The sequence below is a fragment of the Haliaeetus albicilla genome, chromosome 19 (genome assembly GCF_947461875.1).
Source record: "Haliaeetus albicilla chromosome 19, bHalAlb1.1, whole genome shotgun sequence".
In the NCBI taxonomy this organism is placed as follows: Eukaryota; Metazoa; Chordata; class Aves; order Accipitriformes; family Accipitridae; genus Haliaeetus; species Haliaeetus albicilla.
Genome location: NC_091501.1, coordinates 1343250 through 1360564, shown reverse-complemented (window position 1 = coordinate 1360564; position 17315 = coordinate 1343250). Strand labels below are relative to the sequence as shown.

Sequence of the window (17315 nt, the reverse complement as noted above, 5' to 3'; positions counted from 1 at the left end):
TCTGGGTGAGGTGACCGCATTTATTTTGACTAGTTTTGCTAATTGTGGTTCTTGATGAGTGCTAGAAACTTGAGGCTGTGACCTGTAAAATCAATCTCTTGTCACTCTCCAGATAAAATGTGGTGGATGGTGCTGGGGGACAGAGGGGCAAGGAGCAGTGGTTAAGAATTCTGTTGGAAGTCTGCTAGCGGAGGCTGGAAGTACAGCAGTACCTACAGCAGTCATCAGATAAGCTATCATTTGGTCCTTGCCCAAGATGCCACCTCCTGCAACCAAGTCACTAACCTCCCAAGGGGGTGGGAAAGATGGGAGACATTTGTTGTTCTGTTGCTATTTTAAAGAACAAGATTAGCTCTCTGGCATCTGCGTCCTGACCCTGGACAGTCCTAAGAGGACGCCTGTTCTCCAGATCTCATTTACTCTTTGGCTTGTCAGCCCAGGTTTGCTGGCCTGTGTGGCGTACCTACGCTTGCAGTCCTGGTTTTGGACAGAGAGTAATGAAGCTGGAATTCACAGCTCTTTCTTTCTGGTGTGAAATGGTAAGTGGTTCTGAATGAGCCTCTTGGCTGAATGTGTGCCTTCTGGGTTTCTTTTGGTATGCATTTGTTATATTTCATGTATATGTGTCCAGTGAATTATTCCAGAGACCTTTTCTAAGTCATACAAATAAACTCTTTGCTATGTTACATTCAGATAGTTTGTTCATTGGTGTCGCTTTTAATTTCTCAGCTACAGTTCCTGGGTTTGGGGGATTTTTCTTGTTTATTTGTCAAGAACCTGTACTGTCTGGATTAGAGCAGGTTTCTGTGTAACATGTGAACATGTTTAGCCAATGTTTGGCAGTGCTTGTTAAAAGATGTGTGAGCAGCTAAATTCCCTGCAAGTACAGTGTCCTGTGGCTTTGAGTACCTTGAGAGAGACTAATTCATTCCTGCTTTCTCGTTGCTGGAGTAGGCTGTAGCAGATGTCCACTTCAGTTTTTCTTTACTTGCTTTATTTTTTACTACCGCTCTCTTTGCAACTGACCTGTATCTTGCTGCAGCTATAAATGCATCTGACAAAGTGCCACCACTGTTTCCCTTTCCATCTTACATAATTTGTACCCATCAGCAATGACATTTCATTTATGAAACTGAGTCCCTCTGCTGTATTTCAGTCTTACCTGGTACAATGTAATCCTTGACATTTAAGTAACTCCCAAGCTCTTGTTTCCCATGCTCCCTTTGTTTGTGTATACAAAAGCCTGTTTTAAAATTCCTGACCATGTTTCAGAATAAATTCAGCCTCTAGTTTACTTTTGGGCATTAAGGTACACGAAAAAGTATTTGCAATAAACAAAATCCTCGTCTTTCTTTCAGTGTTTAAACTCCACATCGCAATTGGATTTGTACCCTTAAAGAGGAGTCTGTCTAATTCAAGCTTTTCACAGGTATGTCTGTGGATCCTGAGCCTCTTTCTTTATAGTATTAGCACCACCATCACCTTGTGCCTTTTCTTTTTTCTGCACTTGTTTTAGGGAGGTTCTCCAAGAAAGTAAAATAAACTTGTCCTTCCCCTCACTTCACTGCAACTTCAGTATTACACTTTTCTCTTGTTTCTTGATGCTTTTGTCTGTGCTTTTTTAAAATCAGGGAACAGTCCAGGAATGAATGACCTCTTTGTGTCCCTAGACCTTATGTCCCCTGCCCTTAGCCTGCTGAAGAAATGCAAATTTGGGAATCCTCCTTAATAAGCAAGGCTTAGGAAAAGCACAGTCAATGACTGTATGAACCATCTTGGAAGAAAATCCTATGGACGTAGATGAAACAGTAAGGCCTTTATGCATGTAGGAAGGCTGGCAGATGTTTACCTCACTCTTTGCACAACACCTATTTCTGATCTTGCATGTCTGGGCATGTGTACTTGGGGAGTTAGGGTACAGAACACCGCAGTATAACGTACAGCACCCCAGCTACTCCAGTCTCACTCCCAACACGGGCAAATTTGCCATGCTTTTCAGGAAGATAGGGAAGCAAGGGACAGTAGCTGAGAAGTGTCTGCACAAGGACTTAGGGGCAGAGTAGCTGGCATATCCTAAATTCATAACATAATGTGTCGATGTCTCAAGTTTTGGAGATGTTTCTAATCCTGCTTCTCTCTCCCCTTCCAGCCTGTCTGTCTGCAGTATCAACTTCTGCCTTTTCATCTGACTTGTTAGGTTTTGTTTTCTTTTTCTAAAACATTAGATATGTCACTTGTACGAGAACTGTAGGCATAAAACAGCCCTTCTGCCTGTCTCAGGTAGAGAGCAGCAACTTCTAGATGATGGGGAATGCTGAAAGCCATGATTTTATAGACACTGGATGTGTGAAATTGCACGTAACTAGGAAAACACAACCAAAAGAATTTGTGCAGAAAGCATTGAGGCAAACTACATTTGAATAATGAGGATTGTAGCTATTATAGAGGGCCTGAAACCTAGAACATAAAAATGAGAGCTGATTTTAATGCGCATACATACAGTAGCATAGGGGAGGATCAGGGAGGTGAGGTTAAAGATATTTTCCATTTGTAAGTATTGACCGTATTCAGGGGGCCCTTTGCCTTTTTAATTTATAGCAAAAAAGCTTCCGAGTAGCAAATTTCCAATGTGCAAGAAAGAAAAGTATGTTGCACCAGTGGGCTGTGGACTGATCAGCATTTTGCATGGGCCTGGGGGTGGATTTGGCACATGCCTGCTGTGGGCTGAATGAACACCCGTGTTTCTTCAGCTATTTGATTTACCAAACTGGAGTGGCTGTTACAGGAAGGATATTGCTTTCTGCAGTCCAACCGATAGCTGATTGATTGCAGGATGGAGCACTCCTATCAAGACTTTCCAGCCCTTGTACTGTGGCAGGTGTTGTGCCCTTTTATTTCAAAGCGGTCAAAGCAGTACTCCCAAGCCAAGGGCTACGAAATACGAGCTAAATGAACACGAGAACATGGGGTGACAAAGGAATAGGAACACTTCTGCGAGATCTGCATCCTTGGGATACAGCTGGCAGAACGCATTGGTCTATGCTCCCCCGAACTGACTACAGACTAATGGTGGGATGGAGAATGGGGAAAAAACCCCGAGCACACAAGAGAGCAGGCTGCTTACTCCAGGGCTGGATCCTACAGCAAGCATTAAAAACAAAGGCTATGATGTCTTGCACGCCAACAGGCTGTGTGGGATAGGAATGTCAGTTGTCTGTACCTGCAGAGCTGCAGCAGCCCAGGGCTGGGGTTTTGCACACTTGGGATTGTGAAGAATATAAATGTTACACCTGAGTGTTTGTGTAGGCAGATGCTTCTGTCTGAGGCTCTGCCTGGGACACATGAAAAGGTGTAAGTGCTGCTGCTTGGTTATAAAGGGCAGAACCATACCTGCCCCTTCTTGCATTGTTTGGTGGGTGTTGTGCGTAAGAAATGCAGGGGCTATTTTATTATTATTATGCTCTGGCTTTTCTGAAACTTCAGTACTAGAGGAAACAATAAGCAACTTCCAGGTAGCTGGGGTCTATCTTCTGTGGAGGGGACACTTCCACAAAGAAAGATAATTAGAAGAAATAGCTAGCTCCCTGAGAAATTGCAGTATATTTGGTCAAACTCTGTGCGAAATCTCAAGGTGTAGATGCTAGACAACCTTGTGAAAAGGGCATTTACCTCAAGTGTTTGAAAAGAAAAGCTATTTAAACTTTGAAAGAGCTATTGGTTTTATTGTTGCAATATTTATGATCCTCTCTTCATAGGTCATGCAACCATTTCCTTAGTTATCCTTAATCTCCCACCAGAAATTCTTTCCCTTGGCTGGCAGTCCCCTTGTGCTGAGCACTTGCACTACAGAAACAGAAAATAGCAAATCTAAACAAAGTGGGATCATTTATAGCCATCTTGCTAAGTGCACAACACATCTGCAGAAGGAACAATTGCTCTGATTTAGCATGGCCATTAGTGACATTTTGCTGCCACTGAAAGGAAGAAAATGGCTCTGTTTAGTGTCCGGAGGTATAACTGTGATAATCATAGACATTAGAAATGGAAAAGGCCACTAGGTCGTCTGGTCCACTGCCCCAGTACAATGCAAGGCAATTCACCAATGTACCTTTTCTAGGACTTGGTAAATTATTCTACCACTTGTTTGAGATTCTCCTTCACAGTCTAATAAATCTCATAGGAAGGAAGTTAAAAAATAACTTTTAGGAGAGGTGCAGTAGGTAGACGCTCTGACAGGCATTGCACTGAAATAATGACCTGTCTCCTGGTTTATCAAGCATCTGCCATTGCCCTTTCACAATGAGGACACTGTAATACATTCACTTCCTTTGTTCTGTATTTATGACTGCAACATTTCAATAAATCAAAAGTTTTCTGGAAGGAAAAGTTGGAGCTGTTTCTACTGGTTTCTCACCAATTTCCAAACCACTTTTAAAGATGTTAATTCAGCTACAGAGCTAAAGTTATGCTTCTGCAAATCCAGATTAATTTCCCGGCACCCAGTGGGGTTATGCTGGATTTGTACTGGAGTTACTGACAGCACAGTATGACCAACAGCTTCCTCTTTGCATCCAGGGAGACAGACTCACAAGAACAAAGAGAGAGACAGACAAGCACAGGCGCCAGCTACAGATGCTGTACCCTGCAGCCAAAAGGAGGGTGTTGTTCCAGGCAGGCTCCATCTTGTTTCAAAATCTTCCACGTAAGTAGTGCTTGGTATAAGTAATTGGGAATTCATCTGTGCACAGCAGCGTTGTTTAACGTGAGGACACCCTTGGAAACGCTGTAGGGTCTTTGCGTTGAGTATTGCTGCAACAGAAGGTCTTCTGCAGGAGTTGGGCTCCCTTGGTAAACACAGCCTCCCTGTCTTCTTGAACACAGCCCTGGTCTGGAATGTCTTGGAAGAGTAGCTTAAATGTGTATTTATTTGCTTCACTTTTTGTGCACTGGCACTGCCCTGTGGAAGCAGGACCATAGGTTACAATAGATACCAGGGCTGGTTTAGGCTCTGTAAGATCCTAAATGACGACAAGCAATCCAGCAGCAGAAATCAAGTGTGGTCCAAGCAGTGGAAGCAAACAGACTAGAACTGAGCTGCTGAGAGCTCTTGAGAAGGAACACGGTTTCTTTTTAGCAAGGTCCTTGAATCCAGAAAGCAGTCTCAAAAGAAAGCACATTTTGCTCTCTTTTTGGGGGAAAACAAACAAACAAACAAGCAAGCCCCAACAAACTGTTGACTTTCCTCTAGCAATCCAGAAGATGCTTTAGGGCAGGATTAGGAGGAAAGGCCTGGGGTTTTTGCTTGCTTTTTCCCAAGTGAGGGAGAGAGAACCTGGTGTTTTGAGAAAGGCCATTGGCACATGATGAAATCCACTGGAATCGTGATTACCTTTCCTTCCTCATGCAAAAAGAAAATGGCACAGTGGGCCAAACACTGCTGTAGCCCCTGAGCAAATGAGTCTTCCCCCATTGGTGCCTGCACACAGTTTATCAGTGTCTCCTAAGAGATCATCTCCCAGTACCAAGATGTCTTCTAATTGCTCCAGGAGTCGGCCTAAGGGCTTTGCCCACGCAGCCCCACCTCAAACTCGCAGCAGCCCATCCCGTGGCAGCCACAGGGAAGCTGCTGGCAGGTTTCCATCGAGGAGGTGACACGGAAAGCTCTACTCACGAACTGGGGTTGACTTTGCTGCCAACCGTTGCAGAAGCAGAGCTAGGACAGCGAGTGAGTCATGGGGTTTGCAAGGAGTCAGGTTTGAGTAGTAAAGAAAAAAAAAGAGCTTGGCCCACCCAGCTTTGCTCTTCTTTGTTCCCAGAGCCGCCGGAGGCAAAGTCACGGGAACGGCTGCTGCCACCTTCCTCGGGGTTCACCCCACCTTACGTGGGGTGACCCTGGGCTGTTCTCCCTCGCAGCTTTTCCTCCTGTTACTCCTTTCCCATTGTTGCCGTCGCTCTCCCTTCTGCCTCTCCGCACAGCTCTCCCTGCAGGGTCTTTGCCAGGGACTCCCTGCAGCTCATCAGGGATGGCGCAAGGGCGAGGAGAAGACAGCAGCTGCCGAGAGCTCCGTGTGAGGGACAAAATACGCCCTTCAGTGCGCAACACTAGCCCTAGATTCAAGAAACCTCCCGTATAGCTTCCCACTCCCTGGCACCTAACATCTTCCCCACGTTTTTCCCACCATCATCCTCATTCTGCCTTGCGCTGAGATGTTCAGTAACCATATTTTTTTACCAATTCTCATTTTATGCTGTCTTTCAGCTGGTTTTCTCCTCCATCTTTCTTACTTTTGATGCTCCCTTCCTGAATTATTCTCACTTTCTGTCCTCAGGTCCTGCCACGGTTGACTCTGGCTCCTTTGCAAGTGTCAGTTAGCAGTCCAGTTAAACACTCAGGGATGATTGGTTTTGTGTTGGTTTGTTTAAAAAAATGTAACTTAGGCTTCTCCATCAGATACCAGTTTTGGAAACTTTGGGAAGAAAAGGAAGCCTGTGAAGGGGCAATAATATAGCCACCACCCAAAGTGTGGGAGAGTTTAAAGAGTCAAACTGTAGCTTTAAATCCCTAATGAAAACTGACAGCAACTTTTGTGTTTTTCTCTTTTTCACCCGGGCTGCCTGAAGGAGGAACAATTTTCCACACGCTAGAAAAGAAAACTGATTTCCCCCTCCCCCAGATTTTCTGCCCTGCATTCTGCACACTCCACTGCCCCATCCTCCAGTAACTCTTCAGTCCATCCCCCGTTCTCCAGGCCCTGCTCCTGGTTTTCTCACGTGTGTTTCTCGCAGAGCATTACTCCTGCTCGCTGTCTGTGTCCAGCTCACCAGACCAAAGAAGCGCAGCTGCTCTGCTGACTTACTGCTTTCAGTCCCGCTGACAAGTGCGGGCAGCGCTGCGCTTTTTTACTACGGACAGTCTCACTTCCACAGACTAAGGAGAAATGGCAGCCGCTCTGCTTGCTTTGATCTCATTAATAATAAGGGACAATGGGAGCCCTTTTGAATATGAGGAAAAGGCTTGAGTTAAAATAAAAAATTAAACAGCATACCCAATTAATTAGAACCACAGCAAAGCCTTGGAAAGCTGCCATCTTAAATTACTATACAGCTACAACTCCCAGAAAATAATAATTAAAAAAAAAAAAGAAAAAAGAATCATATGCTCTTGCTATCCTAATGAGTTTGGAATAGAAGGACAGGTGGGAGCTTTCTCCAGCATCAGTATTGATTATACATGTGTGATATCAGAGGTAGGTTCCTTATTCTCAAGTGCACGGGCATATACATATCCATAGCTCCTGTGGCACAGGGAAGGAGCTGGCAGGAATGTGCCCAGCCCTCTTCTTTCTTCCAAACCTGATTCTTCTGTTGTAATGGGCTGGGTGACATAAATGGGTATATAAATGAGTACTACATATGAAACTGGCTAACTTTGGAGAAATAAAATCTCCTGTGTAGAAAATGGAGGGAGAAAGTGCCTGTAGCAGTTACCCTACATCTAGCTGTAAAACTCTAATGCTGTCTTGATGGTGAAGGTGGATCTGTGACAATAAAAATACTATAATTGCTTTCACATACCTATACTTTAGTTTTCATCTAGATTCAGCTAAAGGTGACTCAAAACAGTTTTGCACAGGCTGCTACTGGTGTTGAATATCATAGCTCTAACCAAGTTGGTGGAATGGGGAGGTTAAAAGGTAAATAAAATCTTGTCTGAAGAGCCACATGACCTCTAGCCTCAGCATAATTGCTCGAGCCCCAGCCAGTAATTCCTATATGCGCACTGGTTCACTTTCAGCACCGAAAGCACAAAGCAGGCATCTTCCTCTGCCAACATAAGTGAAAAAATGGAAAAAAAAGACTGTTTTGGTACAAGAATACAATATTATTCAAAACATTTTCCTAATTGCCTTTTTTCCATGTCCTGGTTTCGGCTGGGATAGAGTTAACTGTCTTCCTAGTAGCTGGTACAGTGCTATGTTTTGAGTTCAGTATGTGAAGAATGTTGATAACACTGATGTTTTCAGTTGTTGCTCAGTAGTGTTTAGACTAGAGTCAAGGATTTTTCAGCTTCTCATGCCCAGCCAGGGCACCTGACCCAAACTGGCCAACAGTGTATTCCATACCATGTGACGTCCCATCTAGTTTAGGAACTGGGAAGTGGGGGGGCAGGGAATCGCCGCTCGGGGACTGGCTGGGTGTCGGTCGGCGGGTGGTGAGCAATTGCCCTGCGCATCATTTGTACATTTCAATCCTTTTATTACTACTGTTGTCATTTTATTAGTGTTATCATTATCATTATTAGTTTCTTCTTTTCTGTTCTATTAAATCGTTCTTATCTCAACCCAGGAGTTTTACTTCTTTTCCCGATTTTCTCCCCCATCCCACTGGATGGGGGGGGAGTGAGTGAGCGGCTGCGTGGTGCTTAGTTGCTGGCTGAGGTTAAACCACGACATTCCACTAAACCCCCCCCACATGTTCACATTGTTTTGCTGAAAATGGCAATACTTAAAATAGCTTCAAATAATGTTAATGAAGCATTGTTTTAATTTTGCCTCCAGGAAAACAAAACAAAACAAAATACTATTATAAATTGTTCTCCATTTAAAAACACTGCCATCATATCAGTAATTTTTTCCCTTTCGCTGTGGGCTGACAACCTTCTCTTTTCCTCTCTTCCTTCCAACGGTATTATGTTAAGCGCGATAGCACAACAAATTGAAAATTCTGCTAAGCACTTTGCCCAAGATATGCATAAACTGCTCTTGTATCTATTGCAACTGCATGTCTTTCCTGGGTATGACACATAAAAATAGGTAATGTCAAAATAAGCCTATTATATTAAGAACAGTTATAGATGTGAAGATGTCTGACTGGGACTTAAAGCTCAGATCCTGAACAGTAACAGTCATTAAAGATATTTTTTACATTTTTTTTGTAAAGCAGGAATGTTAGCACAACGTACAAATTTCAAAATTACATTTGACATTATCTCCCTAATTTCCTCCTGCTATTTCATTTAATTCTAGTATTCATTACTTCTTTTTTTCCTTAAATTACTTCTCTGTGTTTGTTCTCTGGTGTTATAGGTGACCTAGAAAGGAAAAAATAATTGGGTTGAAATCTGCTCTTCTCTATTTTAAATAGAAATTCCTTTTTCCTATCCCCATTTTTACAGCTCCCAGGCATATGAAGTATTACTTCCTCTCTCTCTCTTGCTTGTTCCCTGAAAAGCGGTGTGAAGGATGTAGGAGAATGGTTGAAAAATCTCACCACTCAACTGAAGGAACAGGAAATGCTGAATCCTTAGCAGGTATCTTTTCTGAAAGTAATTATTAGGATAAATACTTTTAAATAAGGATAATTGATATTTTAAACAGCATCAAAATGTTTCCAAATATTAATATTTTAGTCCTTTGGTACTTTGATGTCATATACCTGCTGAAACTTCACTGAAGTCTTCTAGGAAAAGGACAGATAGAAAAGTAGCTTCTAAGGGAAAGAAAGAAGCAAGAGAATAACCTAATCAGCCTGTCTTTAAATATAACAAGAGAACATAAATTCTTTTATTACTTTTTTACGAATCATCTTTTTAACAACAGCCATCTTCTCTTCCAGTGCTGCCCGCATTTCAGTCACAGATAAAGTACAGCATTATATCATGTGTTAAACGCCGCATTTCATACCAAAACACTTAAACATAATACACCATAAAGAGCATCAACATACACTTTACCGTGGCTTTCCAAAAAGTAACCTATCTCTTAATCGCAATGCAGGTAACTAACCGGTTCCTTTCCGTGCCCACTAGAGAGCTGCTGCTTGAGGTGTCTGGAGCAGAAAAAAGGCAGGGTTAGCAAAGACTGTTTTTCAGTAGCAGTAGCTTTTAGTGATTGACTATCCAGAGTTCATTCAGGTACATTAATTTTAAAAACCTAGCAAGCCTATAAAAAAGATGTTATGGCACTGTTGGAAATAATAAACCAGCGTCAGGTGTGAAAAACCCTGACTTTCAACTCCAAACATCAAAGCTGCTTCTAGTGTTTTGTCCCCCCTCATTCCTGCATTCAGAATTGTCCCAAGCTGGCAGCATTCCTTGTTTGTTTAAAGTCCCTTCACGCAGCCTCTCCCTGTCCTGTATCCCTGTCAGGTGCAGTATTATTTGTCTCTCTGATATCACAAGTAAACTTAATTTTAAAAAAGAAGAGGCCATGCATTTTCACAGCATAATGAGGTGAGGTTGGAATAGTCAAAAAGTTGTGGAGTTGACCCCAACACTGAAGTGTGTCTGTCTCTCAGGCTACAGTCCCTGTGAGGTTTGATACTTTCAGACATTTGCAGGCAGGGTCCCAGCCTGCTTCTGCAGCAGCCAAAGGGAACATATCCACACTGCCCTGAGCCCATTCCCCCGAGCTTCAATGGTCTTTCACATCACTTGTCCACCACAGAAGAAAGACCTTCCAGAAGTCTTCACCCCAGAGAAGCCCAACCTTTCCCAGCACCTGGAAATGCACCACAGCAGTGGCGTAACACTGACATCCAGTGGAGGAAAAAAATGCAATTTCACCAGCCAACGGTCCCGTTCTTGGACAGAAATGGCAATGGGTGAGGTATGAAAAAAATAGGAACTATTTTGTTCATAAGCGTTTGGACTTGAGGAGAGCCAGAAACTAGCCTGGGAGCTGTGATTCCCCCCAAATCCACAGGTGAACCCGGGTGGCAACTTCCAAGTCATCCATTATCATTTCAGACAAACCAACAAAATCTGCTTGCTTTCTACAGTTCAAATTTGTTCTGTAGTGTGAAACTACAGGGCCATGGTGTCTTTTGCTCCTGTGAAATGAAAAGGTCTGGTTTCCTAGGCTTATGCAAAATAAATCGTATTGCTTCACCTTGCTTTCCATGTCCTGCTACAAGTGCACCAAAAGCCCAAGCAAAACAAATGAAGGAAAACCTGCAAAAGAACACCAATAAGGGGAAAGGGAATCTAAACAGGAAAATGGTGTGGGTTTTTTTTTTTACTTACAGCAAAGACAAGGTCAGGATCTTGGACATATCCTTCTCTCCCAGTGCATGTCACCTGTACTCTCAGTATATTAGTGATTTCTGTTTACACCAAGAAAAATACATGCGGATATAGACAGGATACAGACAGTTCCTACTCAGTGAATAAACAATGAGGAACAGAGGCGAGGTGCATCCCCAATTTATGCTGCTATTTGATATTGATTTATACAGTGCCTTTTGCATTCCTTAAAGGTCTACAGTAATGAGAATGTATATACCCAGTATAAAGTCTTATTCATACTAATGAGGCTCTTTCTCCCACCAATCAATGTAAAAATTGATTACCAGTACTGAATAGGGAAGCCATCAAAAGATTCACCGCTGTTTACTGACTTGTGTAGCCCAAGTTCACGTGGATCTTGTCTGCTGCCTGTGCCAGCAGCACACATTGTTTTGCTGTGCTGGCAGCTGTCCCTCCTGGTGATGACTAACCTGTGAAGGGCTCTATGGCTCCTCCAAGACAGACAGCGTTTTCACTGAACACCCGTATAGCCCTGCTCACTAACACGACAGGCACGTCGCATCTCTACAGTTCTCTCTGCAGCACCAAGATGGTATTTTCAGCTGCCCCACTATTCTGTTGATCAGGTTGTAACAGGATTCTCTGGAGGAGATCAGACGAAAACACTGCACTGGCATGCAGCCCTGGGTGAGGTCAGGAAGCGACAGCCATTAAGATAACAGCAGTCTTCAAAAATGCTGGAGAATAAGAATGAGAACGAGCATAGAAATTTGGTACAAGCAAGGATACCCTCTCTCTCCTCCTAGTTTATCCTCCACATGCTTCTGTTATTCCATCTATTCCCCCCCCAACTAGTGCTTCCTCTCCATCAGTTTGAGAGACTGAGATGTTCCTCTGGGCATGCTCTTCTGTTCTGCTAATCCTAAACTCTTCTTTGTCCCATGAGGGTCCTGCTTATACATCTTCCATTTTCTTCCTTCCCTTTCTGAGCTCCAGCAGCGCTGCCCCATGCCTGCTCTCCAGACCCTTCCAGCCCCGGCCTAACACTGCAGCACCTCACCCCGGGCTTCAGGTCACCTTCCAGGAAAGCATTCCCAGGCCAGCTCCTGCCTCTCTCCCACTGCCCCATCCCCGCAGCCCAGTTTTGAGCTCAGCCCACTCCACAGGTACCGAAGATCAGCGTTTATTTTTAAGGGTTGCATTTATGACTGACATTGTAGTCACTGCAAAAACATTTTTCACAGGTTTTCCTGGTTGCTGTTCACAGCTTCCATCTGAAAATGACAAAATTCGTTTTCAGCACAGAGAGCCCGCACAGCGAAGGGACTGCAGGTATTCTGGACCGAGCTGTCCGGATCCCCGCAGCCTCCAAAGCCCTCAGGCCTCGTTCCAAAGGAACCCGCCGCCGGCTCTCAAGGCACGACGGGCAAAACCGCCCTTTCCTCGACGGCCGAACTCCTCCCGGGCCATCCCCGACCGCTGGCCTCCCCCAGGCCGCCCTGAGGCCTCCCAACAGCTGCGGGACAGCCCTGAGGGAACGGGGAGGGCGGGCAGGAGAGAGGCGGACCATCGACCGCCCCGCTCACCGCGCTGTGTTCCCTCACGGGGCCGAGGGGGCCCGACGGGCGCCGCCGCCATCAGCCTCTCTGACAGGAGCCCGGCCCCGCCCCCAACGGCTCACGGTGGTGACGGGGGGGGAGGGGGGTCCCGTCACGTGCGCAACGGCCCGGGCCACGTGGGGCCCGGCGGGCACGCAGCATCGCCCCGCCCCGCTTTACTCGGGCCCAGGCACCTCCCTCCGGCGCTCCAGGGAGATTGACGCTGAAATCGACCAATCAGTGGCGACGCCTTCCCCTTTCCCCTTACGGTTGCTGTGTCATCCGGCGGGTGACATCGGGGGCGGTTGCCAGTTGGCTGCGGGAGGTGTCGGCCTGCCGCCAATGGCCTCGCTGAACCGCACGACTGACATCTCCCCTGACCAATAGTTGTTTCCGGGCGGGCGTGTCCGTGACGGGAAGGGCGGAGCTCAGGGGCTAAATGTCGTTGGGGTCGGGAGGGAATTGTGGCGTTGTCGCCGTTCCGCGGCGGGGTCGCCCGGCGCTGCTGAGAGGTGACGGCCGCGGCCGCACTCGTTCTCGCGTGTGCCCGTCACCGCGCCCCGCCCTGGGGGCCGGCAAATGAAATAGGCACGGTGACGTAGCTCCCGCCTCGGCTGAGGAGGGCCCCAGCGCCGCCGCAGAGGGGCCGCCAAGGAGAGCGGCTCGGTGGGCGGGTCTTCGCGCTGTTAGGGTGTAACGGGCATATCTCTTCTCCAATGGTGTCTGAGAGTGCAACCCGCGACCCAATCCGTGGCGCGGAAGGGCGGGGCAAGTAGGGGCGGGGGAGCGGGTGCCCCATTTAAGGGGCAAATCTGGCAGCCAACTGGCAGAGAGGAAGAAGGGGTGGGAGCCAGGGAGGGCTGCGATGGGGGCAATGTTAACAGTTGACAGTCAGCAAGTGCAGCCAATCGGTGAGGGTGTAGCGACGCGACAGCCCAATTAGAGGCGCTGGGGGCGGGTCTTGCGCTGTGATTGACGTGGGTCGCGGCTAATGGGCGGAGAGATCCCGGAGGGTCTTCCCAATGGGCAGCGTGTAGGGGCGGAAAGGGGAGCGGAGGGAGAAGACGAGCAGGCGCAGCGGCTAATCAGCGTGGGGGTCGGCGGGGCGCCGTCCAATGGGCGGTGCGAGGGGCGTGTCTCGGTGTGTTTGGGTTCGTGCTCCTCGGGGGAGGGAGACGGCGGCGAGGAAAGTTTTTTTTTTTTTTCTTTTTTTTTTTTTTTTTTTTAAATTTCTGGTGAGGTTTATTTTTCGGAAGGTGCGAGTTGGGGGGGGAGGGGGGGAAAGAGAGGCGGCGTTTTGATCACAGTTTCTTCGCATTTGATTTCCTGGGTTCGTGTTTCCCGGGCGGGCGGGCGGAGCCGCCCCCGGGTACTGAGAAGAAGAAGGGGGGGGCTCAGCGCACCGCGGCGGCGCCTCAGCGGTGAGTGCGGGACGCGGCCCCCCCCTCCCCCTTTCTCCCCCCCCTCCCCCCGGGGCTCCCTCAGGGCCCTTCCCGCCTAAAGGACCCTCGCGCTGCCGGTGAGGAGGCAGCGCGCGCCTCCCCCCTTTCCCGAGCTGCGGTGCCTCCGGTGAGGGGGGGGGAAGGGCGGGAGGGGCCCCGAGCGGCGGCGGCGGCGGCTCCTGTAGGGCGCTGCCCCAACGGCGCCGGGGCTGCTGCTCCCTTCCTTCCCCGCTCCGGTTTAATCCCGGCAGGGCCCCCCGAAGCGGGGCGGGCGGGCCCCGAGGCCGTTGGCCGGTTCTGTGGTGCGCAGCGCCCTGCGCTCGGTTGGTTTTGGCTGCCGAGCCCCGGCAAGAGCAGCCCGCCCAGGCCGGGCAAAAGGTATCGAGGGCGGGAAAGAGCCCGAGGAGCCTTTTGGTGGTTGGGGAGAAAAGTGGGTTTGTTTGGGTTTTTGTTTTTTTGGTGGTTTTTTTTTTTTAGTGGCTGTGTGTGGCGTGGGGACGGTCCTGAGGTTACGTTGATACCACTACAAGCTGTCCTGGATATGTTGAACATGATGCTGGTTAAAATGCGTGTATGTGGGTGGGAGGAGTGACCGTGCTCAGAGGTGTGTCCCAGGCGAGCCGGGGGGGGGAGGAATAAATAAAAGTTTCCCGAGCTGTTTGTAGCAAAATGAGTGAATGTTTGTTTCTGGAGACGCTTTGCCGGCTGTGGATAACGCTGCTTGTAGCGTGGTATCTTTGCAAGCTCAAATCTGCTTTATGAAAGTGCGTGTGGAAGTATCTACTACAGGGTAGAGCGGAGGTTTGTTGAATAAAACCCAAGTTTCAACAAAGTGTTTTCCTAGCTAAAGTAGATGTGCTTACTACTGTAAACGGTACTTCATTTTTCCATGTTTAACATTTCACTGACCTTAAGAATATTTGTTAAGATGTCTCTCCATAAAGTTAACTTTTTTTTTACAGTCCATAATTATTATTTTTTTATCATTACTTGTTAGGTTTCAGTGTCAATTTTTCATCCTCTACAAAACCTCTGAATCTTCCTGAAAAATAGTAGGTGGATCTTTGGGGTTTGTGTAGCTCTGTATTTGAAAGGTCTGTTTTACGTAGTATTTTCCATATTCCTATCCAGATGAATTGATTTTTAGGTTCTGCTACAAGTATGTAGAGGTAATTGCTTAGATTCGCAGGGTTGTTAAATACATGCACAAATTCCAGCAGCTTTGTAGTTAGTTTGCACTGAAGTTGCTCAACAATTCCCTCCTCTCCTCTGGTGACTTTCTCTAATGGTACAGATTCCTTGGAACATGGGCACTGTTGAGAAGCGAGGTAAACGCTCTCACCTGCTGCGTTACCTGAGGTCCTGAATTTAAAGATAAGGTCGAGTTTTTCTACATGATACGTGGTTAGTGCAGGGGCTGCCATGTAGATGCACCTCAGGGAGTGGTTTGTAAGGGTGACTTTTCACCTGTGTTATAACTAAGTTGCGGGTAAAACCAGTCAATTCTGCATTGAAGAAATCGCCCTGCAAAAAGTTGAGGTTGGGGAGGGGGGGACGGAGCCCAGAGAGGTAGTAAGTGTGCGTTAGCTTTTCTGCTGTGAAGTTCTGAGGGCAAGAAGGCGCAGGCACATCTTAGTAGAAAGTAGGTGAGGTTATCATTATACCTTTTACTTTCATCTTGGTTAGCTATATTGCATGTAAATGTTTCATGATTATACAATTTTATGTAAAACTATACGTACATAGAGAATTAGCTCAGAAATTTCAGTGCAAATTGGTAAAATTCTAATGTGCATACTTCTCTTGTGAACTTGGTCTTGGTTTCTGTTTTCTCATAGTGTTGTTATTGGGATACTTAGTAAAGGGAATCACTTCAGTCCTGTAGTGTGGAAGTACTGGAAAAAAAAAAAGAACTTAATTATAAAACAGTCCATGTCTCTTGATTAGGCAGCCTTATGAATTGGTGTGTTACTGCAGTTTCTGTATAGCTGCAAATTTAGCTGGGGATCTAAGCTTTCATTTAAATAATAAGCTTGAATGTTTGGAAATAAAAGCCTTGAAACTGTGAATCAAAAAAAGCTTCATCTACCAGAGTCTGTGTGACTGAATAGTCCAATGAAACATTTAGGCAGAATGAGTGTCATGGCTTTGCTTGGTGATGAGTGTTTGATCATTAAAACGATGTTGGAGGATGTTTTGAAGAGGAGGGAGCTTCAGGAGAGAATTTTGCATAGTTCTGAGGTAGTGTCTTTTAGCTTAGATCTGCCTCCTGTTGTAGGAAATAGGAAACTAGAAATAAATTTGTTTTCTAGGAGTAATGGATAATATATATCATATATAGAGATAGCTACATCTAGAGCAATGGGATGAAAAGCTGCATCCAGAATGATGGAAAGAATTAGAGGACTGCCATAGAATAAGTCATTTGAAAATAGGTTCAAATGGGGTTTGTTCTCTTAGGGTTTTGAGTGGGTTTTTTGTTAGGGTTTTTCTTCCAGTAAAGCTGGTGTATGTCTGCTCGCAGAAGAGATTGGATTTACAATTAAGCAGTACGAACTGGAGATCATAGAATAAGGCTAAGGAGCTTAGTTATTGACTTGAGTGAGTTTATTAATAGTCTACTTAATGGTTCAGTTACTTTATTCTCCATTTTCTGCAGAATGCTTGGATGCAAAGTCTCTTGTCCTAGTTGCTTATTGCCATTATCGTGTTTGTTTTCTTGGAGTGTCTTTTTGTACACGGATATTGTCTGGTTTGTGCAATAACAGTAATAATAACGATTAACAGTCACTTTTCAGCTTCTTTGCAATGGCTTTTCTCAGTAATTGCTCTCTAGTGCTGCTATTAGATTCACAAATTCTGTCTATACTGAAGATTCACAAATTCTGCAATACTTCTACTTACAGTGTACCTTACAGCTTATAGCTATTCAATTCTTTATTATTAGATTTTATTTTTCACTCACCCTTTTTCTCTGCATAATTTCTGGATAAGTAAATATGTCATTGTGAAGAACCGGCATTGTTTGTCTTCATATGATAAATTAAGCATATTTAGCACATAGATAAGGGGGGGAAGTACCTGATACTAGCAAATATATACCAGTGGTTTTACCTCAGTGCTTACAAAATGTGTTTGCCTGAATTATCTCTGGAGTTGCTTTTAATGATCTATTTGTTGTGATTTCAGAAATTTTACTTGTGAAACATTACACTGTCTTGGGGAAAGAATAGCAAGAAGATGTCAGTC

General features: G+C 45.7%; 1 protein-coding gene across 19 annotated transcripts in view; it reads left to right on the top strand.

The window, feature by feature from the left end:
• The first annotated feature begins 13474 nt into the window (after window positions 1–13474).
• Window positions 13475–17315, top strand: part of TNRC6B (trinucleotide repeat containing adaptor 6B) — a 141918-nt gene continuing 138077 nt past the window's right edge. For 9 of the 19 annotated variants that reach the window (XM_069807155.1, XM_069807174.1, XM_069807175.1 and 6 more), the window contains exon 1: window positions 13475–13535. In XM_069807155.1, coding sequence (XP_069663256.1) covers window positions 13490–13535 — 46 coding nt within the window. In that variant the 5' untranslated portion in view covers window positions 13475–13489. Of the gene's footprint in view, window positions 13536–13871; window positions 14046–17315 lie in introns of those variants that run through there. The other 10 variants (XM_069807168.1, XM_069807162.1, XM_069807180.1 and 7 more) reach the window with 5 other exon arrangements.